Genomic DNA, 26,836 nt, shown 5'->3' with positions numbered 1-26,836 from the left:
CACTACTAAAACTCTCTGAGTTTTCCGTTTTTCCCCAATTTGACTGGCTTATTGAAGAAGTATTTAAAGTCAAGAATCAATACTTGAGGAAGGTTTCGAGAGCACTTTTCAGTATCTTCAAATTAAGTCAAGAAATGCATGTTCAGAAGCTAAATTTCTTGAGAGTTCTCTGTGTGAACATTACAATGATTACTGTTAAGACTTTAAAGAGTATATAACCTTAGGGATAAATAGGTTTGTAGAACTCCAAATAGAAAATCAAACTCATTATCAAAGACAAAAGGACTATTTTTTTTTTGGCTGTGAAACAGTCAAAAAATCTTCCTGCTCTCAGGTGTGAGATGTAAATTTTGAAACACTTATGAGGAATTGTTAGGATACAGTAAATAAATGGGCGAAAAATACGTAGTCTGAGTATATTCCATGGAACCTTAAGTTTAGATACACAAAATTTACATGAGCATCAAATGTTCGTGTGTTGTATAACAATAATTTTGCTCTATCTCATGTGTAGCTGGGGACAAGAAGCCAGAATATGACTCAGAACACATCCTGTTTGCAATACTAAAGATATTCTGAGGGATAAATAGAAGTTGTTTTTAGAAGAATACTTACAGTATCACATACAAATAATGCTTAACAATTTGAGGAGCCAAGATATTCAAGAAGTAAAACCGGTAATAGTACTAATCACAGCCTTCCGGCCTAAAGGTTTGTAGATTTCATCCTGACCCGAGCAGTAAGAAAGAGGGAGAACTGGCCCCAAATGACTGTCTGTCTTACAGCTGGTGGTGTGTGCTCAGAGATAAAGGTGATGTTTTCTGGACCAAAGTCTTTGTTGCAAAGGTGAGAATATTACATGCTAAAAAAAAAGCACCAACAAAGTTTTCAGTACTGCTTTTTGCTTCCCTAGTAACTAGCATTCTACCTACAACTCTAGTAGAACAATTTATAGGAGACATAAGGAAAAAAAAAAATCTATTTGAGCTTTCAGAGAGATTCTAGCATGTCAATCACGTTACTTATGTAAAGGAATCACTCATAATGAATTGCTATCTTGAGTTCTGATCAAGTTCTGATATGCTGCACTTTGAAGTGATAACAGTAGCAGCAGCAACAATAGGCTTACTTATGAAGCAAATGCCTTATTTTGCAGGCTCTCAGAAGATCACACAGCAATATAAATTGTATCATAATTAAAACCAGCAATATTTATTCAGAAGAGTTTAATTTCCAATATCAGAGTGCACACAATATTTCGCTTCTAAAAAAATTCTGACCTGAGCTAACTAGTATCATCTCTTTTGAAAGAGTGCGATCTCATTCCTATAGAAAGGCAAGGCTTTTTTCTTCTGGTCTGGGAAAAAAATGAAAATACTGATACAAGTATATGAATAAGCCATAAATTAAATACAATTCAACTATTTACAAAGAATTCTATTTATTATATTTTCAAAAGTATATTTCTAGTTGGTATACACTAGACAAGTCTGAAAGTGTGAAACTTCAGCAAAATCCTTTGGTGTTTCACTAAAATGCCACCAAAATTTTGATGTATTCTGAAATTTCTGAAGTTCTGTTTTCACAAAACTTCCTTTCCAGATGCCTGATCCCTATGGTTTGTGTTCAGTATCGATACTGACCAGCATCAGATCCTGGAGAGCAACACTCAGTAAGTCAGCTGAACTCATTCATTACAAATATAATGTGTACACTGGTCTTAGTAACTTGTGGCAGTTATTAACTGAAAATGCACTGCATAAATAATTAAATAATTGCATTAAATTGCTCATCATGAAAAAGTTGCCCAATAAATCTTTCTGATCATATTCTTTTTTGGGAAACAAACAGTAACATCCTTCCTCCTAACTTCCCCCTCAATCCTCTCTGTTCAACATAAGCAAGAGTATCTTTCATCATGTTCTACTGGGAGGAATAATAGTATCTAAGAAAAATTTCCTGTCTCAAAAGTTTATAGATGTTTATTTTCTCTGTCTTATAGATATGCTTTATTCCTTGAACTGCCTGGATGAGAAAAAAAAACAGAAAAACTATCTTTTTAATATTTTCATTAAGAACAAGCCTCTATCAGTAGTGATGGATAATCCCTGAAGATATTGGTACTAATGTTATTTTAATTTCATGGGAATTACAAAAGAGTTAATGCAAGATGTTAGTAGCTCTCACCTTCAGAAGCATGTACGAGTAACTTTTTACTCAACTAATGAACTAATCTACTCTCTACACATTCATAAGACTGGCCCTTGTCATACAGAGCTCACATCAGTACCAACTTCTATGCTAACTAGCACAGGTTTCTGAATCAAAATCCCAGCTTTTTAAGGCAGTAAATAAGTATTTCTGCTTGGCTGTACAGTAGAGGACACTCAGTGAATTTTTGTTATATAAATAAATGGCAACTGTAGCAAATAAATTTACCTTTCTCCCATGATGCACACAAAATTTATCAGAGAACTCTTTGGAATCTGAGAACAGTTAATGTAATGCTGTTAATGTAATGCAACAGATACAAACAAACATACTTGTAATGGGGCTGTTATTTTCATCTCCTGGTATCCATGAGAGTTCAATGCTCCTTTCTAGCTGACCTGTCAATTCCAAGTCAAAGGGTGGATTTGGCCGAGCTGTAAATCAAATGAACACAAAGTGAAAAATCACACCAGAATACGTAGTTTCATCTTTTAAAAAATCCCTACATTCCAATTAAAAGAATTCCATGAATACACCAGGGCAGATCTACTCACTGACATAAGCATGACTTAATGACCATCAGCATGCAATTGTTACAAAACAGAGATAAAATGGAGAACTGATGCACCTAGAAACTTCTATACATTCACAAGAAGCCAAATTTTATTTTATCTAAGTCTGATTGCAATGTGGTATAAAAAATGTAATGAGATACATGTTTAGTTTACCTTTGAATGATTACGGGTGGTTATCTATTGTAACTAGAAATATTTAATAAAACATGGAAAATAAAGAAGCATTCACATCAAAGAAGCTTTTCTAGGATCACTAACAATATTTTACATGTGAATTCAAAACAAGTATAGTTCAAATAGAAACTAATTGCAAGTTACTAAGTCCTTTGGTTTTTGCTGTAGTTTTAAAAAATCCTGAAATACCAAACAAGCTGTTAATATACATCCTTATACTGCATAAAGATGTAATTGTCTATTCCAAATTGCTGAAAAGAATTCATTATATGATTTCTTACACAAAAATCAAGGCTAATGAGTAAGTTCACTCAAGAATACATGAGCATTTTCACTGAATGTGATACAATTTACATAAAAGTGCTTAAGTCGCTCACACTTAAAAGTGTTTTAGGCGTATTATATTGCATTTTAAAATCTAAATTCAGAAAAAATGCTTCTGAATTAAAAGCTGTATGCTGTCAAGTTTAAGACTGCACCTGACTGGTAGATTTTTGGAGGAATTTCGGCTTTAATTTTAAAATCCTTATTAGCAATTTCATCAGTCATAAACCAAACTGGTCAATATGGATCTATCCATTTTATGAATGAAGTAAAATGAAGACAAACTATGTACACCAGGCCTACAAAGCTGTCATCAAAAGCAACATAAAAACACACCATAATTTGGTTGGTGCAAGTTCTTTGACTAGCTTTCAAGGAACAGGTGGGTTTACTTTTTAAATCTTTCATTTATTATGTAACTAATTTGCATAACAGTGTCCTCTATAAGAAAAGCATTATCACACTGTAATCAACTTTAACTAAAAATAATTTCTCTCTGAAAATTATTTATTCCCTAAACCACAAAGCAGCCTGCACTGTAAAATTCCAAAGTCCAGTACTCCAGTAATGAAGCAGTTGGTAAAATAGGATGACATCACACACACACAGAGGAAAAAGGGGAAAAAAAAGAAAAGACGTTGCACTTGGCAATAGGCAAATGAGAAAAATATCTGGCAGATGATGTAGAAAGACAACTTCGTATTAGTTTACCGTAAATGACAGCTGGAGTTGGGGGAGCAGCTGAAAAGAATATTAATATAAAGGATTTAATCAGTTAGTAGCCAAAGAAACAGAATATTGTAGGTCGTTAAAGACTATAATTATTAGACAAAGAAAAGTTAACTTATTCAGAGCAAATGGTTGATTTTAAGTAATATATTGATAATTTTTCATTGAAAAGTTATAAAAGTATTCTCTAATATTTATCCTTTTTTTAAAATATAGATAGATCAAGAAAATAAATAAAGTAAGCAATCTTACATAAAAAACCTTTAAATAAGTACTCGATGTTTGGTATATGTAATTCTAGACAGGCATACAATCACAACACAATTTTAAAACACAAGCACACTCGACTTTGAATCTCAGCTTGAACTCACGTAAGAATCATTCAGGACATTACTTAAAACTTTCTCACAAATTGGGAGATGGGGCAAAGTAACATATTTACAACAATGTGCAATCATAGAAACTTAACAGAGAGAACTAATTCAAATAAAAAAAAATCCTTGAGAAGTCATACAACCAAGCATGCTCAGTCTTTCTGAAGCATAACTTCGCTGCAAAGAGATTCCTGAGATAACGTGTTTATGTTCAAATACTCTGTAATATGCAATCAACTGTTTTAGCTCAGATATGATCTAAATAATAACCTATACGGCATGAAACCAAATGTGTCCTGTAGCTACTGGACCCTTTTGTACGTAGCAGATTCAAAGGCAAACTTTAGGGTAAGTCTGTATTTTTAAAAAACTGAAACACATTTACAAATAGGTGACATTGCCTTTGTTCTGTCCTAGAAACCAAAACTATGTTTGTGCTCTTCACTTTAAGTCTAATGCTGTTTTCATACTTAACAGTAATTAAATACAGTTCTGCTATCATAAAGTTTGAGAGTAATCTTACCAACAACAGTAAGCACAGCACTTGCTGAAACACTGTCCAGAGTAGTATTAACTATACAAGTGTATGTTCCATCATCTTTATCAGTTACATTCATAATGGTCAAGTTGTCTTTACCGACTAGAAACCTGTAAATACAATAGATTCAGCCACTGATTTCTCAATAACTGGTACTGTTATAAGAAACTTGCATAAGACATTATCAAACCCCATACACTCATGTATTCCAGCAAATACCTAGTATCCTGGTTTCAGCTGGGACACAGTCAGCTCTTCTTTTTTAGCAGCTAGAAGAGCTCCGTGTTTTGGTTTTAGTCTGAGACTTGCTCTGAGAAGAACGTTGATAGCGCACTGATGTTTACAGTTGGCACTGAGGTCTCAAGGACTTTCCAGCTGCCATGTTCTTGCCAGTGTGCAGGAGCACAACAGGACAGGGGGGAGCAGAGCCAGGACAGAGGGTCCACGACTGTCCTTATGATTTGTACTTAAACTTAGGATTGAGGGTCGAACTATGATTCTATGAACTGGCCAATTAGTATTCCATATCATGCAGTGTCATGTCCAGTACAAAAGTAAGGGTCAGCCGGAAAGAAGGGCCTTTGCCCTTCCAGGACTCTCACTCTCGGACTCTCAGAGTGCTCTCTCTGTCTCGGTCTCTATTTTCAGGCCTCTGGCTCGTCCGGGATTGCGGTATTGGGATTTATCTGTTTCGGGATCATTAGTTCGGGATGAGACAGGCCTCGGTCAAGGGGTGGTGAGCAATTACACCGTACATCACTCGTTCCTATATATTTATCCTTGTACATATCTGTACATATAGATATTGGTAGCGGTAGTATTAAACTGTTCCTATCTCAACCCACGGGTCTCTCTTCGTTTTCTCCTATAACTCCCTTCCTCATCCCCGGGGGGTGAGGGGAAGGTGAGTGAGCCTCTGTGTGGAGTTTAGTTGCCAGAGCCGCCTAAACCACGACACCTAGACAGCGATGTGAGCTGAGGGAGCGTGTCAGCTTTTTCTACATTGCTCTTGACCATCTTTCCACAGTAACTGTCTATCCTAATGTGCTTTTATTTCCAAATATAATAAAATAACTTTTAATTACTTGTGATTTAGAGTAAAATAGCCTTCCATTATCCCTTTGGCTTCTATGCCAATTATCTTCTCCTTACAATTGATATACACGGTCCATGTGCACAATTAAAATTTTTACATCTCATTTTATTTTGAATCTTAGTATTTTCACCATATTAGGTAAGTCCTTTAGTCACCAAATATGACACAGGGATGATATTTATCAGTCTTCTTTTGAAAATGTCAATAGGTCAATATGTCCCTTTCAAAGATCAGGAAAAGGAGCAGACAAAAGAAACCAGAAAATTAAAAATAAAGGAAAATAATTTTGTCCATACCTTTCATCATCTGGCAGCTCATCGTTATCCTTCAACCATATAACTGTTGGCAATAAGGTAGAATCATATTTTATTATACACTCAAATGAAACTTGGCCATATCTCTGAATCACTTTGTATTCTGGCTGTTTAATTATCATTGTTGGATCTGAAATTTAAAATTACTATTAGATATTTAGAAAGTCAGAAATTCTATACTAACCTGTGATGAAAGAGGGATTCATTTCTTACCTTTAACTTCCAACTGCACCTCATTTTGTATCTTTCCTAATTCATTCCTTGCTACACATGTGTATGTACCAGCACTATCCTTTTGAGCCACCGGAATTTCCAAGGTTCCGTTATCATGGAAAACGTATTCATTTCCACGCAAGATGCTACCTTTTACTCCCTTAAACCTTTACATAAAAAGCAGTATCATTATCCAACATCACAGTTAAATTCTGTTGTATTTTATTATAGGAAAATGCAAACTTGGGACTGCCACATGAGAAAACATAGACAAAATCACATAATGAAATTTAAACTTGACTCTGCAGGGATAACTTCATTGTGGTTACGTTAAGCATATGTAATATTGTATTAGCCTATTGTAATCAGCAGATATTTAAAAGTACACCATTTTAAAATTTTAAATAGAGCAAAAATAGTTTTAAAGCTTTAAATTTTTGTTTCCATAGATATAATTGGCTCTTATTAGGTAACTTAAGCACAATAACTAGAGCTTACCATTCAATTTCAGGCTTAGGTGAACCAAAATATGCACAGTCTAGCAACGCGGGACTATCTGCGATGACTTGATACAGCTTATTAGCAAGAGTTAGAATTCTTGGTGGTTCAGCTGAAAAGATAAAGATATCTGGATATAGATACAAAGATGCAAACATAAAATACTAAGACATCAAGAATGGCCTAAAGAATTATATGTTAACATTCTTCTCTGAAGTGATTTCTCGTCTCAGTCTAGATCCAAATACGTTCTACTGCCAGTAGCCTGAGGAAACGTTAATGTAGGAGAATTATCTTATGAAAAACAAATGCTTCTTTCCTGTTTACAAGTAATAGGGATGGGCACCAAAGGCAATGATTTCATTTGGAAAATTCAAATCAGAATATACTTCAAGAAGAGAAACTCCTGGGAACAGACTGAACTACATAATTCTGAACAAACCTGCAGGCAGAAAGAAGCTAAGATGTATTTTTGGTGAAGCACCTACATTTTTTTAAAGGAACCATGGAACTAAAGTGAGTTCTTTCATTTACAAGATAGTGTCTCTCAATCAAAAGATCTGCCAATTCCTGCAGGACAATCTTCAGAGGCATTCTGCCCAGGATTTTGCTGCTAGCTTTGTTAAATTCAGCGAGAAGAATAAGAGAGGTCATGATATCTTGTAAATAGAAACACAGTCTTAGGAGGCCTTTAAGACAAATGCATAATCATGTTACCTTGCAACAGCAATTTAGAGATCATCTATTTAACGGATCCAAAACACTCACAATCAATGAAAGTGTACTGAAACATACTTACATAGGGAATATTAATTCCTGCTTTATTTGTTATGCTTCCATTTGTTTGATTTACAAAAATAAACAACAAAAATACAAATAAAATTTCTTCCAAGTTTTCCCCAGCTTTCACAACTATCTGTCTTACTTAGGAATAATGAAAGAGAAATTCAGGAATATCCTACAAAAACCAAGGTATGTATACTCTTGCCTTTTACAGGGCTCAGGAAATATGTCCATTCCCACTGAAGACCTGAAGCAAGGCTTGAGCATGCTATTCATGTAGTAGTAGGAGACAACTGAACACACAAGAGAACTGAAAAATATAAAATCTGTTTCTTACCCAAAACATTCACAAACGCGTTTGCTAGCAAGTATCCGTATTCATTAGAAGCATTGCACTGATAGACAGCACTTGACCTTTCTTGCACATGTGAGAAAATAATGGTATCACCATCTACCTTTCTGCTAGGATCTTCTGGGGCAACTGTTGGTGTAAAGAAAAAGAAATTTGTTTTTCCTAAACTGCTATTGGACGGTATGTTTCATACTCCGGAAAGGAAGAAATAATTTGAAAGACTTATATGTCCTTTCTTCTGTTTTCCAGGGTGACTGTTCACTGGTTAAGATGTGAATTTCAATATGATAAAGGTAATTCTCCCAATTCTATAAATATTTAACTCAGGAAAGTAGAGTTCCCGTTTTTGAGGGTTTTTCACTAAGTGAAGCCGAGATAATATTTTGCATACATTACAGAGGAAAAATACTGATAAGACAAGATGCAGGTAAATACAGAAAATACCTAGAAAAAAATAAGGAAATATTTCTGATCATCAAAAGAAAATTATGTTAGAATGACATTGGAACTTTACAATTCTCTGTGAAGGTTTCAGCTTTTCAAATCAGTTGTTATACCATAAATAATTACCCAACTATAAAACCAGCCTCACTCAGTTGAAAACTATTTCAGAGTAATGCTTTCACACAAAATCAACATTCTTCAGAAAAGCAGTGATAGTAATTCAGTAGGTGGCACTCTTTCCCTAAGAATTATACAGCGCCATTTCTTCAACTGTTCTCTAGTAGCCTGAGCTGTCAAACAGCTCTTCCATCCCAGAAGAATCGAGAATACCACTGCAAATAAAATTCTGAGATATTACTGAAGAATAACAGCTGTCAATTACAACACAACTGGATGCAGTTAGAGAAGTACATCAGAGAAAAAAACTTAGCTTGTAACATCACCCTATATAAAAATGCACAAACTATAGTTTAATATTTTAAGTAAATGTTATCTCAAACCACATCAATTATTTCACTATTATTAATAGTAAAACTTAATGGTAGCATTATTTATATATTAATATTAAAAATAAATGCATATATGCATAAACAAATGCATCATAGTTTGGTTGCATCATCAAAATTGATACCCATGTATATTACTGGAACTCGAGAAAATAAGCGTATTTGTGAAAGACATTTTCATATAAAATCATTTCTCATTTCTCTGGATTCATAGAAAAGATCAATTAACTAAATTAACATCAAATTTTTTAAGTGACAAAGCCTTTTGATTCAGAATATATCTCAGTACTCATCTGTAAAGGCGAAATTTCTCCTACATTTTCTCAAATCTACTGAAGTATTTGTTACTGAATTCTCTAAGAGAGAAGAATGAAAGGGGGCAGATGAAGGGGACCACACTTCTGTGCTCCTGCCTAAGGGTATTTCCATCTCGGGTGAACTCTAAGGCCATTTTGCAGGTAAAGTATTTACATCAATTTCCAAACAGATGCCTCAAGAACAGTTTTTTTACTCCATTTTAACTCTATCTGCCGTCATTCTGAGTTCAAATCAATATCACAAATTCAAAAATTTGTGAAAGGAAGAAAAAGGTATCACTGGAATTTTAAGTGCTTATTCTCGGGGCTTCTGGATTGCTGGCACTTCTTTTTCTCCTCTTTTGCTTTACAACTATTGTGTTCCATGTTCCACATTGCTTCCTATTCTATGTAAATGTCATTTTCATTAAAAGATTCGTAGGCCGAAAATAGACAGAGCAGGTGAGTAGCCCAGCAGGCAGGCCAGTCAGCTGTGAGAAGTGGTCTGCTTCTGCATACAAATCACCCTTAAATGGAAAATATGCACGACCGCCCTCCCAGGAGGTAGGAGATCTGCCCATGGCGATTCCAATCACCGCTATGTCCTGCCCCGGGCTCTGCGCTTCCCTCCACTCATGCTCTCTGAATCCTGCAGCATTTTCTGCACATAGACAGAGCTTTAATGGGTGCACAGATTCCACACCCCCCCCCCCCAAACACACTCCCATACATAATACCTTACAGGCTGTTAGTAGGGACCCTTCAGAGAGATGGAAGCCATTAGTTCAACTCTCTATGACTGAAGAAGGAACTGGATCTTGAAAGGATGATGTAACCATTAAATCACCATATTAAAAGAAGGGTAGCATCTTCCCTTCCCACTGCTGTATTTAAGGAAAAGAGGGATCTCTCTTCAGTTATTGGAAGGAAAGGAGGTAGGTGCCTCTTCTCAGAACACAGTTTCACGCTGTGGGTCCCAAGAGTGAAAAAAAAAAAAAACCCAAACCAAAAATCCAAACCAGAGGAAAGTGTCATGTTAGTCAGTGATTCCTTTTGACTGGTCTAGCCACTTGCATGCTGAAGGGCACCAATTTTAGCAATCTTCCTGTTGAGACTGGCGTCCATTCAACAGTCTGTCTTCTGACACACCTCATCCTCCCACGCAACACAAACAGAACCTACACTTTTTTGCCCATGTACTATGCTGTGTTTTGCAGGCCCACCTAAAAGTTAGATGCTGTATCATCCAGCTGCTTTAATGATTCTAAGCACGCACTGCTGCACTCACACACACAGAATGGTTGAAGTTGGAAAGGACCTCTGCAGGTCATCTGGTCCAACTGCTTGCTCAGGCAGGGTGACCTAGAGCCAGTTGTCCAGGACTGTGTCCAGACAGGGAACAGATCACTTGCCTCGGCCTGCTGGCAACACTTTTGTCTAATGCACCCCAGGGTAACATTAGCCTCTTTGCCACAAGGGCACACTGCTGGCTCATGGTCAACTTGGTGTCCACCAGGATGCCCAAGTCCTTTTCTGCAAAGCTACTTTCCATCTGGGTGGCCCCCAGCATGTACTGGTGCTGGGGGTTGTTCCTCCCCAGGTGCAGGACTTTACACTTCTCCCTGTTGAACTTCATGAAGTTCTTGTCAGCCTATTTCTCCAGGCTGTTGAGATCCCTCTGGATGGTAGCATGACCCTCTAGTGTATCAGCCACTCCTCCTACTTTTGTGTCATCAGCAAACTTGCTGAGGGTACGCTCTGCTTCGTCATCCAGGTCATTAATGAAGATGTTAAACAGAACTGACCCCTGGGGTACACTGCTAGTTGTTGGCCTCCAACTAGACTTTGTGCCATTGATCACCACTCTCTGGGCCTGGCCGTTCTGTCATTTTTCTATCCAACTCACTGTCTCTTATCCAGTCCATACATCATCAGCTTGTCTATGAGTAACTTATGGGAGATAGCAGCAAAGTTGTTCCTGAAGTCCAGGTGGCAAAACAAAAAGGAGCATGAGATCAGTACTGGCTCTTAAGCCATAATTTTCAATAACTCTAACTTCAGAGACAACTTTGAAGACTGTTATTGTGGAAAAATATGAAGAAAGCAAAGACAGAAGGTTAGGTGTTTTTTTCTGATATGAATGTGCAAAACATATGGTCCTTGTATAGTGATGCTGTTTTGGGTTTGCGTGGCAAGGTTTTGGTAGTGAGTGGGCTACAGGGGTGGCTTCTGTCAGGAGCTGCGAGAAGCTTCCCCTGTGTCCAACAGAGCCAATGCCAGCCGGCTCCAAGACGGACCCACCACTGGCCAAGGCCGAGCCCATCAGCAACGCTGGTAGTGCCACTGCGATAACATATTTAAGAAGGAGAGAAAAAAAAAAAAACACCACAGCAATTGCAGCTGAAGAGAGGAGTGAGAATATGTCAGAAGAACAACTCTGCAGACACCAAGGTCAGTGAAGAAGGAGGGGGAGTAGGTACTTCAGGTGTCAGAGCAGCGATTCTCCTGCAGGACATGGTGAAGACCATGGAGAGGCAGGCTGTCCACCTGCAGCCCATGGAGGTTAATGGTGGAGCAGTGATCCACCTGTAGCCTGTGGAAGACCCCATGCTGGAGCAGGCAGATGCACTCGAAGGAGGCTGTGACCCTGTGGGAAGCCTGTGCTGGAGCATTCTGTTCCTGAAGGACTGCACCCTGTGGGAGGGACTTCACACTGGAGCAGTCTGTGAAGAACTGCAGCCTGTGGATAGGACTCATGTTGGAGAAGTTCATGGAGGATGGTCTCCCATGGGAGGGACCCCACACTGGAGCAGAGTAAGAGTGTGAGGAGTTGTCACCCTGAGGAGGAAGGAGTGGCAGAAACAACATGTGATGAACTGACCGCATCCCCCATTTCCCGTTTCCCTGTGCTGCTGGAGGGAAAGAGGTAGAGAAAATTTGGAGTAAAGTGAAGTCCAGGAGGAAGGGAGGGGTGAAGAGAAGGTGTTTTTAAGATTTGGTTTTATTTCTGATTATCCTACTCTGATTTGATTGTCAATAAATTAAACTACTTTCCCCAAGTCAAGTCTGTTTTGCCTGTGACAGTAATTAGTGAGCAATCTGTCCCTGTCCTTATGTCAACCTATGAGCCTCTTGTTGTATTTTCTCTCCCCTGTCCATCTGGGTTGGGGCAGTGATAGAGCGGCTTTGGTGGGAACCTGGCGTCCAGCCAGGGTCAACCCACCAGAGATGCTCATGTATGCCTTTCAAGTTCTGACAGGATCACAGGATCACTGGTACTATAGTAACTTGCGCTAGAAGTATCCTATCATGCTTCCTGACCTGCTTCTTCCTCCAGAAACTCACGTTCATGAGTATTTTATGTATACAGTAACCATTTTCAAAACTAGCAAAGTCTTTCTGTGGTCAAAACCAACTACAACTGAATGACTGAAATGGGATTTTTTAAGAATTATTTGTATAATTTTGGACATTTGTTTTCAGATGGATTAGCTACAACAACAGGAGAATATGACAGAAGCAGGACTTAACATTATCAAACAGCCAGCCAAGGAAACTGGGAGGAACATCTGGTGTGTAGTCATCGAGGTGCCTTGATAAGAAGACAAGTCCCTTATGGAACGACCTCCTGGTTTTCTGTAGATCTTGAACCATGTGGTCTATGAACAAGCTCCAGTGAACATCCTTCTGGCCGTAGCTGACTTGCATCATAACATTTGAGAGCGCAAATCAGGGACCATTACGCAAGACAGACCTCTTTTCTCAGATCTCTGATCATATTGCCTAAGTACCACACTATGTATTTAGAGAATGTTAAGTGACTAAAATCCTCTTTTCTTTGGGGTCGAGGGGTGGCGGGTGGGCTGGAAGCTATGCTTTCGGAGTTGAACACAAAACTGGTAGTGAAATAGCAACAGTGGGTAGTATAGTGCACGAGACACTTGAGAACCTTCAGTCAAACCAAGACTGACCCTAAGCAAGAAAAATAAGAAATGTGAGTAATCCAATTTTGCCTTACTCTATCCCTTACAGTGAACTGACAGACTTAATTATGGAAGAGGCAGACATGGAAGAAGATGCCCTTTTCCTTTTCTTACCAATCTCTCTTGCTCCTCAGCAAAATATTTTCCTGTTATGACTGAAATTCTTGTTTCCGAGTTTCTGATTCTGACAGTACTATTCCCTTCAAAGGGACAGCAGGTTATTACCTGCACTAGCCATGACCGTCCTTATACAGAATAAAAAAACCCTGATTATCAAAGGTTTTCATATCTGCTTCAGTTCCTAGGCCAGATGCACAGTTCCAGCATGATGACAGCAGAGCCAGTGGATAAATGCCTGCCCTGGCAGTCCTCTCCTCTCTGAGACTGGACTCCTCGGGGCATCACAGTCCAGCAGATTTCTTCTCACTCTCCCATGGCTGTGGTGAACAGCTTGTGTGTGTACTCACAGACAGCACGATGGATGACAAATCTCTGAGCCAGGGATTATCAAGGCCTTTCACGAAGGAAATCTAAGGGCTAATGTTTCTCCCTTGAATTCAATGTGATTACTAATGGAGACTAAAACCTAAGATTCAATGTGAAATGTGATATAAACAAGAGAAGAACATGTTAAAAGAAGATAAACAGTGCCTTTCAGTGTACTACTTTGTATAAATCTAAGTGTGTGTATTTAATATTTAATAGCTCATCATGAACTGCAAACCACTGAACCAATAAATTAGGCTTTTGTGCTGTATTTGCAATGCCTTTCTGAAGTCCAATTATGAAAGTGCTTCCCCTTCCCAATTAATCTGGGTTGTTACTTTCTTAAAAGTTGAGATACTTTATGCATGGTTTCCCTTTCGTAAAACCACGCTGAATATCTAAGCAGCAAAACACAATGGATTATGCAGCGGTATAAATAATGCAGATCTGGAGTGTTAATTGAAGCACAAGGCAAGGCAGAGTCATGGCCTGAACTTTCAATTGCTACTTGCCAAAGTAATTCTAATTGACCTCAACGGGACTGTGCATGCGAGTTCAAATTACTCCTGTGAGTAAACATTAGGAGGTTAGGTCCTTATCACTCCAGCATGTCTGAAGCAGCTTGCTTTTCGGACACGCTGGAGTTTTTCTGTGAAGCATTATTGTTGATGAGAATTAATTAAAATATTTCAAAGAAACCTAAAATATGCCTTTAAAATTATCTTTTTACTCTGACTAATATAATCTGGAACAAAATTTACACCATTACAATCTTTCTTCGTAGGTGCTTAAGACACACTAAATTTTTCTTTATTCTTCCCTTTTCCCTTTCGGTATTTAAGCCTCACCCTTTGACTGAGATATGAACGAATGGTTCTTTCTTCAACAGTCCTCCTTCCTTGTCTGACTCTATTATGGAAAAACAAAACCGGAAGAATTAAACATCTCCCAGTTGTGCTTTCCAATAGAAAATTAAAGTATTGCAAACAGATTACTGGGCCACAGGAGGCACATTGTGGCATATAGGACAGCAGGGCTTTGAAATTCAAATGTAGCTCTTTTTCTTTGAAATCCTGCCATGGGTGTAGCTCTCTCAGCACTGCCCTGAAGCTGAAACAGCTGCTTTAGTTTCCTTTTACAGTGATTTACTAATCACTCAGTTGGAAGAAGAGGGGCTCAATTCTATAATTTAGTAACAAGTGAACAAAAAGGCACACTGTACTTGGTAGTTTCCAGACCAGCTTTTGGTAACTCAGAATAATACAAAATCACCAGAATCTTAAGAACTGCACTTCCCTTTCTTAGATGCCCTTACAGACTCAGCGTACGGGAGCATCCAGTAACCTTATACTTAAATACTTAAGGTGAATAAAACATCGGCTTTTCTCAGCAGTGAAAATGACTTTTAACGTAAGGCTGAGCTACCCAGTTATTTACTTCCTGTGTTCTTTTCTCTTCTTTTTTTTTTTTTCCTGCTGAAGTTGAGCGGGTAATTTAATTAGTCTCTTAATTTTTACTGAGTCTCTTTCAATAAGACTCTGTGTACTGATTCCTCAAGGCCAGCCAGCCAATATATGTTGCCCTCATATTTGAGAAATTGGGTGGCATCCTGCAGCTGCTTCTGAAAACTTTCTGTTTCTTAATGTTGTCCTGATATCCTGCAAGAATGCAGAACACATCATTGCTTTTCTGGAAAATGTACTCGTCTGACATTTGAACAGCATGTCCTACAGCTTTGACAAAGGAGCAGTGTGAGGTGAATCACATAGCCAGGTGAAAAAGATTTCACTAGCCAGGAGGCCTGAAAAGAAGAGTTACACTGTCAGGACAGCAGGATAAAAATCTCCTCAAACCAAACAAACAAAAAGTTAATAGTAACTATATAGAAAATAGTAAGGAAGGTGAGACAAAAACCTAGAATGGAAAGCACGAAAAAAATCCAAAATCCAGAATGGAAAGAGCAGAACAGGTACCAAACTTTGATTGTAAGGCATGCATTATGATATATTTACGTACAATATATGCTTTATAAAACTACATCAAAATTTTCTTGTTTTCCTGTAATACTATTGTTTGATAAGGTGGTTAATGTCAGTTTGCATAACTTATTTAACCAATGGAAATTTCTAATTTTAAATCTCAGGCTAGAGATCTCAACTCACACTTAATTAGGACTCCTGAAATAGGTTCTTTGATAAATATTTCTATCTGTTTCAATATATACCCTACTCTTCCCCCAAAGTTGCATATTTTTCCCTCCATTTTAGTTTAATCTCTCTCATATTCCAAATATTTTGGACATATCTAATGAGCGTCCTTGTTTACCTGTTGCTATTTCATAGATTCCTACTGTAGAGAATCTTCCTCCATGTCCCAAACTCCATGACACTTACTTCATCGACAGACTTAAACATTTCAAACTGCTGAAAGTTCATTGTCATACTTTCAATAGGTCAGCATAGACCAATATTTTAGAGCACATGATCTCTCATGAGTCAACAGAGTAGACTGTCTGTTTTTATAATATGGTTTTGTGAAAGAGGAACAATAAAGGTAGAAGAACCAAGTGTGATGTTACAGCGCAGGCTACACCGAGTGCAAACTCAACTGACAACACCACACTGCAGTGTCCTCCAGCAAGTTCTTCCTATATATAGCAGTGATCTTGTGTCTGTCACACAGCATCGCCAGCCTACGTAACACTGTAACAATTAAGTGACTCAATCACCAATTCAGGGTTGCTTCTCTTACCCATGCACACAGAAACAGCTGTTCCACTGCCTCAGGGGTTCCTTTTCTTTGACACCTACTTGGCACGGGCTGTTTGCCAGGCACTTGCTGACGCATCCAGACAGTTTTGCTGCTGCTGCTTTTTAGTGCCGAAGCCTGGAAGACTCAAACATGCTCTAAGCTGCAAATATAGCAAAAGTGCTCTGTACGTCCACAGAGGTGCAGACTTGACTTTTTACGTCACCTCTACAACTCCTAGAAAAAATGAGCGTTGCAGTGGGGCGACAAAGGAGAGATCTAACAAATGCAACCAACACAGCAGCGCAATGGTAAAAATTACACTCCAGTAACATCCCTGTCAAAGGGGTACAGCGCAGCTTTGTTACGATGGCCCCATCTCCGCAAGGATACCACCAGCGGAACACTAAACAGGATAACCAGGAGCATGGTCACAAATTTTAGGGCTCTCAAGCACATTAGAGGCACACTTTGTTGTTCTTCTTTTACGAATCACAGAATTTTTATCACCTCATTTATAATTTAGTATTACCTGTCAGGAAAAACCTACTCTAATACACACTCCTCATTTATATTTGAAAAAACACCCTGATATTCCTCGTATTCTCTTACTCATCCTCCCATAAGGTAATTAAGAATCTTACTTGCTATGGGAACACCATTTGCCAACCAGCTTATATTAGGCTTTGGATTGCCGTTAGCTCTGCAGATCAATGTCCCATCTTCTCCAGGAGACAAGACCAAGTTTCTGGGTGCTGTTATCCAGTATGGGGCAGCTGGGGTTAGGAAGAGAAACACAGAATCATTTTCCAGAATCATTTACAGAAAATCATAAGGCACAGTCATGGTAACCAGAACAGAATTCAAACAAGGTGTGTATAGATATAGACTTACACTTACATTGTTATTTTTTTTAAATATATATATATATATGTGATACTCAATGATTAACTGGTAGATTATACTTTGGCTAAACTGAGCTATTGGCTACCTGCTGCATTAAAAAGGAGGCAGCTATTCGCTTCAAAATTCTGAGATAAGCAACAAGAGGTTGTTTGTTTCATTTAGGGTTGCTTGCTTTGAATCTAATTTGCCTTTCCTAAAGAAAGCAAAATTTATCTGAGTATGGTATCTGCAGAGACTAGAGTAGTCTTTTGGTTAATTTCGGAAATATCCATGCTTGCAGTAGTTAGGCTGTTAGAAATTAGTTTAGGTTCAATTACACAAAAAGATTTCACGTGAAGGGTGAAATTTAGAAATGACAAAATCCTCGGTCTCACTGAATTCAATGGATGATTGCAGTGGGACCAGATGTTTACCTGAGACAGCTGAAAACACACAGAGATCAAAATGGATGGATCAACACTGTCCTTACCAAAAGATGTTCATCTATGTCTCCATCTCTTTTACAATAAATAGCCACAAATAGCATATGCTATCACATCTTGCAATTGAATTTCAGATTTTAGATTGACAGACAGATGCAAACAGAAGATTAAACTCCTGCTCTTAGAAAGGAGGTTGAATGTGATAAATCATAAAATGATGCTGGTCTACAATAAAACAAATGGCTATTTAGCATGCGAAGTAAGCACTATAGCTGATTATTTCAATGACTAATTAGCTGTCATTCCAGCTTTTTTTCTTTCATGGTATTCAAAACATACTTAAAATTCCTATTTGGACAAACATACTGTAAGTGTTTTTAGAACTAGTAAGACATCATCTTGGATAAAAAACATGAAGAAGATGGAAAACTAGAAATGTCAATTAAGAAAAACGAAGAAGAATATAAGACCATAAGACGAGGAGAGGAGAGGAGAGGAGAGGAGAGGAGAGGAGAGGAGAGGAGAGGAGAGGAGAGGAGAGGAGAGGAGAGGAGAGGAGAGGAGAGGAGAGGGAGAGGAGAGGGAGAGGAGAGGGAGAGGAGAGGGAGAGGAGAGGGAGAGGAGAGGGAGAGGAGAAGAAGAGAGGAGGAGAGGAGAAGAAGAGAGGAGGAGAGGAGAGGAGAGGAGAGGAGAGGAGAGGAGAGGAGAGGAGAGGAGAGGAGAGGAGAGGAGAGGAGAGGAGAGGAGAGGAGAGGAGGAGGAGAGGAGAGGAGAGGAGAGGAGAGGAGAGGAGAGGAGAGGAGAGGAGAGGAGAGGAGAGGAGAGGAGAGGAGAGGAGAGGAGAGGAGAGGAGAGGAGAGGAGAGGAGAGGAGAGGAGAGGAGAGGAGAGGAGAGGAGAGGAGAGGAGAGGAGAGGAGAGGAGAGGAGAGGAGAGGAGAGGAGAGGAGAGGAGAGGAGAGGAGAGGAGAGGAGAGGAGAGGAGAGAGGATCTGGGCTATACGAATGGAGAGCAGAAAGACAGAGAAAATAAGGTGATGAAGAAGAGAGAGAGGGAGTAAGATACAAAAATAAGGGAAAAAATAAGTCTAATGACAGCTAACCAAAGGATCTAAAATAAATGTAGCATTGGTACAAGCTAAGAAATTATTTACTACTGCTGCAATTGAGACTACTGTCTCTATCTTGTTACTTCACAAAATAATATATTTTAAAAACGAAGAGATATTAGAGATGGGAAAGTCCTTCCAGTGGTAGTATTCAGTCAGTTTCATGATAATTTCCTCAAGATTTTTTTTTTTTACCATTATCATTCATATCATTCACTCTTTCAGCTATATTTTATCCTAGAAAGTTTACTTCAATTTTGCATTCTGGACACCAACAATATTACATTAAGGATTATTTTAGTATTACCTTTCACAGTTACTGAAATGACATGATGAGCAGAACCTAATATATTTCTTGCTATACATTTGTAGTTCCCAGAGTCAGCTTCAGAAACATCTATAATCTTGAGAGTTTTCTTAAAGTTTTCAAAAAACGTTCTGTTGGCTGGCAGTTCCCCACCCTCTTTAATCCAGCGGATTACCGGTGTGGGTCTGGAGAAACAAAAGCACAGATCAAATTTAGGGACTGGAGAAAAGTAACACGAGAGTTCAATGCATTATTTTTTTTAGCATATATTTTACAAATAATTATCTTAAGAGCCTTTACCCAGACTTTGGGGCATGTCCAGCAAATGTGCATAATATGCCAGCAGTTTTCTCTAGGAAATGGCAAGCCTCACTAACACTGTCAATGGCCATCTGTTCGTAGGCTTGATAATTATAGAATACATTTGTCTGCTGATTAATTGAAAAACCCTGATGGTTAAGAAATGAATGCAAGTGTATTTGAAATCTTACTGCACTTATACTATTAAATTGATACTCATGGTGCTTTAAAAGGTATTTTCTAGATGGTGACAAGTTTATAATTGCCTTTTATTTGAGCAATATCCTAACGCTTCAAGAACATCATAAATTTTACAGCAGAGCTGTAAGGAGACAGAAATATTTTCTATGAGAAATCAAGAAAAAAAGTCAGTGCTGAGTCAAATACAGCTACTTGTCACTGCACCATGTCTAAATCTTGGCTATGCCCCTTGTTGTCCACTGAAGTCAAAAGTTGTCCAAACACATGGAAATATAATTTTAATGTTACAAGAAATTATAAGGTGTTGCTTACTGAGTAGAACGTCCTCTCTCAAATAGCAATGATTCAAGGCAAATATTCCCTTAGCAGACTAATATCACATATTTTATAACAGAGACACCTAGCAAAGTTGACTTTCAATTATAATATCAGTAATTAGGAATACCTGTCTTAAAATCTGAATCTGGCCCTTTGTGGACAACTACATAAGCTTCCCTCATTGAACTAGTTTTTTAAAAAATTACATGATGGATAGACAAAAAGACATATAATATTCTGGTTTTTTCCCCCGTTTTTGTGCAGTCATTTTACTGGAGTTTGGATCACTGAATATTTTTATTGCAGAGCTGTCAAAAAGCATGTAACTATATTGCAGATGATGATTACCTGAGCTGATGCTACCCCCACTCACAGGTGCTAGTGGTGCTGATGCAAAAACACCTGAGCAGATCACAGCTGAGACAGACACTGATGCCTGTGTCAAGCTGTGCATGAGTGTGCGCGATGGAACTTAAGCAAGTGAATACATCTGCACACTGCTGTGCTGTACCCATTGCAATTATTGGCTTTCCTCATGGCTACCTCGGAGCACTCTGCATTATATGCTTTTGTGCACTGTAAACATGTTTATAATAAGTTCCTGAAATAAGTACTAAAGATTTTCCATTTCTTCACTAACCAATCTATTTTCAGATTTCCTCCTGAAAATGAAACTGATTTAAGATCAAACTAGTTCATGAAGTTAAATTGCTCTTTAGCCCTTTTCTACTCACACAACCAGCAGAACCAAACTCGCATTACTTCAAAGAAATAAGTACCAATTAAACTCAATTACAATGAGAAATTAGATGCAAGGAGCTGAAGGTATGTTGTAACAACTCCCACCTAGCTGATCTACTAATTAATTATTAGTATATATGAGCAGCTTTTTCAGATTAGACCAGCAGATTCTTATCTATTTTTATATAATTTGAAAGCCTGATTGTAAATTTAGGAAAAAAAACAGAGGCTTGGTTCCTGAGTGCCATCCTGCAGATGTGTATCCAAGGCTACCCTACGGCGTTTCTTGCTTTGTGTCCTTAAAAAAAACAATTCAGGTACAATCTGAATCCTGTGTGTAGGGTTTGGGGATATGAGAAAGCAAAGGCCATAAAATTTATGTTCATAGTTAGTTTTAAAATCCGCTGATGCCCCAGTAAATGGTGGACTTCCTTAAAAGAGCTCTTTCCATTTTACATTTCTGTTTCTTTGAAATATCTAGCTTATACAGTCGTAACATTTTAAGCATCTCTGAAATACTTCCCTCTGTTTCTGTATTTTTATTTAGAAAAGCACTGTCTAAAAAGTAACTCACAATCCTGCTGCAATGCACTCCAACAAAAGCACATTTCCTCTGAGTTCCACTTTGGTACTTGTGCTACCTGTTGGTGTTAGAAGAACTGGCTGCCTCTCTGTAACTGGCTTCGCTGGAAGAAGAGAAACATAAAATAATTAATTTCTGAATTTTAATACTGATGAAACGCATACAGCCATTCTCACATTTCGGACAGAGTTTTGCTCCACATTGGCCATTTAATTAAAAAACATTGGGCTACACAACTACACAGCTCCACAAATTAGGGTTTTGACAGACATAACATACCTTCAGCTGTTAAATGCTATAATTTTGAACACATACATGAAAAATGTTATTATTAAAGATGGGAGCAATTGATACATAGTTTTTACACAGACAACTATGCAGCCTGATGAATGGATGCCGAGCCTCAAGCCTAAGCAGCCCCTATTCACTTCAACAGAACTATTACAGGGCGTAAGAGGTCACTGATGTGAGTCATAGTGCAAAACTGAAAGTTACCAAAAATTTCCAAGCTTCCATCAAAACACAAATAAAGCAAAGTTATTGTATTTAGAAATATAAACCAAGGAGATGAAAGATACATTCCACTTTGCAATATGCTTTGTTCAACATTTTCTAGACAACATGAGGCTTCTTTTCAGAAGCTAAGGCTTGTATCCTCCTCTTACTGTATATTTAACTTGAATTCCAGCTGTTCCTCAGTCTGGTAATAAAGAACCATTGATTAACCCACAAGAAATAACCACAGTAAACAGACAACTATAAATATAAGACCCATTTCTGACATTATACTCTGTTGGCTTTTGAAGTATTATGGTATTTCATATGTCTTCATGGAAGTCTTAATAAGAGTGCTTTCTGTAATCATAGAGTGCTTTCTGTAAATACTCCAATATTCTTTTATAGCAATTTTAAAATATAGGATTAAATTGCTCTGAAGTGCAGCAGCAGTCTGAATCATTACAGTAAATTATTGATTTTTTTTTAAATGTGAGCAGAAACTCTTTTATTAGGGTACTGGATTTACTGATAGATTAACATAAATAGAATACTTAATTTTAATACAGTATATGCTATGAATTCTTTAAAAACTAGTACGTCAACAACATAAAATTGGGAGAAAAGGGAGGTCTAGAGTGAAAAATGCAGTCGATGGTCATGGGCAATAACTAGTCTACCCAGTTTTGGCACTGCTAAGGACTGCTGACTCATTTTGCAAGACTACGAAAATTCAGAATTACCTCTGGTACTTCTGAGTTGAGAACCAGCTGAAAGGTGTTTTCCTCACTAATTGCAGTTAACATACCATTCTGTATTCAGATATAAATTTCTTGTTTGTTCCTGAATGATACTTTACTTTTATGCAGAGAATTAAAATATTCTGTGCCCTTGTTTTATTTTAGATTCCCATAAATTATGGTTTAATATGCACAAAGCCTCACTTGACAAGGAAAAAGACAAAAATAGAAAAAATATAATGTATTTTCTATCTTACACAATATCAAGTGGAGAATCTAGAACCTCAAGTGCTACGGTATCGGTGTTGCTCCAAAGTCAGCCTCGCTAAACACACATATATCTGTTCCGGAGGATTTAATTCACGATATACAAAACACCATTCAACACAGATTAATGTAAAGATCAGCTTAAACACCAGACAAACAAAACTCATCTTTCCCCTACAAAGTAATCTATACAGATAGTATTAAAGTGTTTAGATTTTACACTTAGGAAATATATTAAAAATGAATGGTATATTTAATAAACTATTAAATGCGAAGTGCATCTGTTAAATGCCTAGTTATTGTTATTTATTATGCAGCATGTGATATTGAATAGTCCTAGTGATAATGAACATATCAAACTACTAGTTAAATTGGAGGAAAAATATAAAAAAGTAACACAGAATAGAAGCGATCAAATGGACAATTTTAAAAATCTGCCCTAGTGTGAAAGGGCTCATTTATTATAAGAGTTTATTTTTTATGAGCTATATGTTACAATAACATTGAAATATTAAATATTTGAAAGGATCACACTGTGCAGTCGCTTTCTAAAGCACGTATTATCACCAGCACTAATAGATACCTTTATTAGAAACTGAAAAGGGAGCAAAAGGTTAAGTAGCCATGGAGGTGAAGTTAGTTAACTAAATGCTACTGTCAAACAGGGAGTATCAGTGGGGACCAGTGTAACTCACCACCATAAATATCAGTGTCACTCAAATTAGCAGCTATAGTGTCATTCAATGAATCCACTGAAATAAACAGAATATCATGAAGAATGCATACAAGAGGGATAAATCAAAGTACTGGGAATCAAAAGATGATGATATGGCTGCAGTGAGTTAATCAAATGATTGATTAATTTGTTTCAATAGTTACAATAATAATAATAAATTTATATTCTTGGACATGTAAACCATTTGAAGACTACTATTTTTTACACTTTTTTCAGTATTTCAAGTTTTACAAAACATTTTTAAAAGACAAAGCCTGATAAAGGAAAAAAATAACAGCTTTTAAAATGAATTCTATGTCAGGAATACTGGAGATTACATTTTAAGTTTATACAGCAACGTAATTTCTTACTGAGAAATAAAATGACAAAATTCCCTAGTGTAACACTACTTAACTTAACTTCGGCAAAAAACTTGAGACTTCTGGATAAATACTCTGGAAGTACGTAATCAGGTATTGCAATACCTACTTGAAAAGACTTTTACAGAAATGGGTTGTTTCTGCTGTATAGTTTGCGTATGATTAAATCTCGCATAGCAGATATAGTCCTCTCGGGTATCTTCTGGTTGTACATTAGAAAAATAAAGGTCTCCATTTAGACCCTGGGAAACTCTTTCACTTTGAGGCAGCCTTTGGAAAGCTAAAGGAAAACAAGAAAACATTTATCTCAATTATAATACACACTCTATTATTCTGATCTGCAGACTCCACATTCATTTGATCGTGCCGTTTGTGGGTTTATAAATATATAGACCTGTCTAAGTTTCCTCTCGAGCTCCCTCATCTTCCCATTCTTCCCCAGTGTGTTAAATCTACAACTTACATTAAGATCTCCAGCTGCTTTTGGCTTCGTGCTTTTGGGCTGTATGTCTGCTTTTTCTTCGTTTCTACAGAAATGGAAATTCTTTCAATTTTAACTGAGAGGGAAACTCCACCATCTGTGGTCTTGGTAAACAAGGATCAACTATGTAGAAAAATTGCAAAAAATAAACTAATTCTGCATAAAAACTAAACTCACCATTATCCATCCAAAATATTATAGGTGGTGGTAAGCCAACAGGAGGTCTGCAGTGTAGTACTAATGAATCACCTTCTCGAACCTGATTTGGTTCTAGTTTTTCTTTCGTCCACAAAGGGGATCCTATAGAAAGTAATTTTAACACACATACAAACTATGGATTGACAAAAACTCTAGAATTTAAGGAAGAAATGCACATAATATTCCAGAAAAACAGAAGAACTACATGAATCAATGTTAAGTCCTATCAGGTTTACTAAACATTTTTCTCCTTTATGTTTTCTTGGGAGAAAAGCAGGTTTTCTTTAAAACATCTTTTACAGCAATGATTTGCTGAAAGTAAAATCAACTGATTCAAATTACTTTGGCTACTCACTAAAGGTTCTATATAATAGTGTCTTGCAAAGTTTTAACTACAATAATGCAAAAAAAAAAAAAGTGATGCACTAAATTAGGAAAAAAGGTAGACCTTCCTGAAACAGTATTATACACACATAGTTTTATTAAAATATGTGAGAACAGCACATTTTAAGCTCAGAAGCTTGAAAAACTCATCTGAGAAAAAAAAACACATAAAATGCTGTAGAAACAGTCTACCATTAATCAAAATTTTTTAGCTTTATCTTGGTTTTGATCCCGATCTGTTTTGTATTAAAGCTATTACAAAAACTATGGAATACATGCATCAGAAACAGAATAAAAATTGCCCTTATCAATGATGTGTAGTAACAATTTAAACATTTTATTCTAATTGTATTGTCATATATACAACCCAATTTTAAACAAGATAAGTCATCCACATGTACCAAAAAAAACAAAATCAGGAAAGCATTCGGTTATTAAATTTTCTAAGGAATATTGGAGAGAACATGCAATATCTTATTAAATCTGAATATCAGACTATATAATACCTTCCAACATGACCACTTTGAGGATTAAATTTTTAAGATGGGGAAAAAAAAGGAAAACGTTCATAAGAAAATATGCAAACTGAAGTGTTTCACATTTTACAAACATTAAAAGCTTCACTTACTAGAAGGCCTTATAACAATATTGTTGGAAATGGCCGCTCCTCGTTCATTCCTTGCTGTACACTGGTACACTCCTTCATATGCTTCTGCCTTCCCACCATTCATAATATTTATGACAAGGGTGCCTGAATTTGGTTTCATTGTTACCTGTGCATCTTTATCTATATCAAAATGAGTTCCATTGCGTGTCCAGGAGAAGCTAAAATAATAAAATAAAAAGAAAAGTTTCTTCTTCAGTGCTTTTGTAGATTGTATGGAAAGAAAGAGGAAAAAAGCAATTTTCAATAACATATGGTATTTTTTCTTTAGCAGGTAAGTAAGACTTGTTCCCAAACTAAATTAACTAATAAAGTAATAGAGTACTTTTAAATATAAGAAATCTGGCAATACTTTAAGATGAAAGGCTTGACTAAACTTGTTAACAGGAGCCATTTCAAAGTCAATATTTAAAAAAAAAACAAACAACCAAACCTCCATTATAAGATTCTGAAGTCAATTGTAAATGGAAAAGAACTGATTTTCTTTGTACTAAAGATGATACAGTAACATCTGCAAGAGCTGATATTGCTAAAGCTGCATTAGCATTTCCATTATAAACCTATTGTTGAAAGGGTTTATAAACCTGCCTTTAAAAACTTGCTGTGGGCTGAAATGTGTCATCTCAGGTCCCAGCAGGAGACCATTTCTTTTAATTGGTTTGGCCATTTTAAAGTTATGCAAGTGAATCAAAGACTGTGTGGTGAGTTCGATTTCTTTTCACTCCTCTAATGCAAACAGCCATGATTGTTTAAATGAAATTTTGCAGTCTGATAGCCCATGATTAATCTAGTAAATTTATACTGGTGTTACTCAAAGCAAGAGATGTTTCGAAAAGTAGTCACTAAAAATGAAGACTATGAGAACTCATTAAAAAAAAGTAAAAAGCAGAGATTCACAGCCAGCAACTTATACTACTGTAAAGACCAATTTCTTCCTTATGCTTTGTTAATGACCAAAAGTACAGTTACGGAGAGCTGGTCCA

At 37.1% G+C, this 26,836-nt stretch overlaps 1 protein-coding gene across 35 annotated transcripts in view; it reads right to left on the bottom strand.

Moving 5' to 3' along the window:
* NRCAM (neuronal cell adhesion molecule) overlaps positions 1-26,836 on the bottom strand; it is a 78,788-nt gene that overhangs the window by 45,425 nt on the left and 6,527 nt on the right. For 12 of the 35 annotated variants that reach the window (XM_086609791.1, XM_086609806.1, XM_086609814.1 and 9 more), the window contains exons 4-16: positions 25,818-26,014; positions 24,785-24,907; positions 24,236-24,406; positions 21,521-21,632; positions 19,387-19,571; positions 17,289-17,420; positions 8,167-8,310; positions 7,047-7,158; positions 6,549-6,715; positions 6,318-6,465; positions 4,911-5,035; positions 3,996-4,025; positions 2,544-2,645 (exon numbers count right to left, since the gene is read on the bottom strand). In XM_086609791.1, the coding sequence (XP_086465917.1) occupies positions 2,544-2,645; positions 3,996-4,025; positions 4,911-5,035; positions 6,318-6,465; positions 6,549-6,715; positions 7,047-7,158; positions 8,167-8,310; positions 17,289-17,420; positions 19,387-19,571; positions 21,521-21,632; positions 24,236-24,406; positions 24,785-24,907; positions 25,818-26,014 (1,748 nt within the window). Of the gene's footprint in view, positions 1-2,543; positions 2,646-3,995; positions 4,026-4,910; positions 5,036-6,317; positions 6,466-6,548; positions 6,716-7,046; positions 7,159-8,166; positions 8,311-17,288; positions 17,421-19,386; positions 19,572-21,520; positions 21,633-23,726; positions 23,784-24,235; positions 24,407-24,784; positions 24,908-25,817; positions 26,015-26,836 lie in introns of those variants that run through there. The other 23 variants (XM_086609787.1, XM_086609800.1, XM_086609788.1 and 20 more) reach the window with 6 other exon arrangements.

The sequence above is a fragment of the Tauraco erythrolophus genome, chromosome 4 (assembly GCF_009769465.1).
Source record: "Tauraco erythrolophus isolate bTauEry1 chromosome 4, bTauEry1.pri, whole genome shotgun sequence".
In the NCBI taxonomy this organism is placed as follows: Eukaryota; Metazoa; Chordata; class Aves; order Musophagiformes; family Musophagidae; genus Tauraco; species Tauraco erythrolophus.
This window is presented reverse-complemented; position numbering and strand designations above follow the sequence as displayed.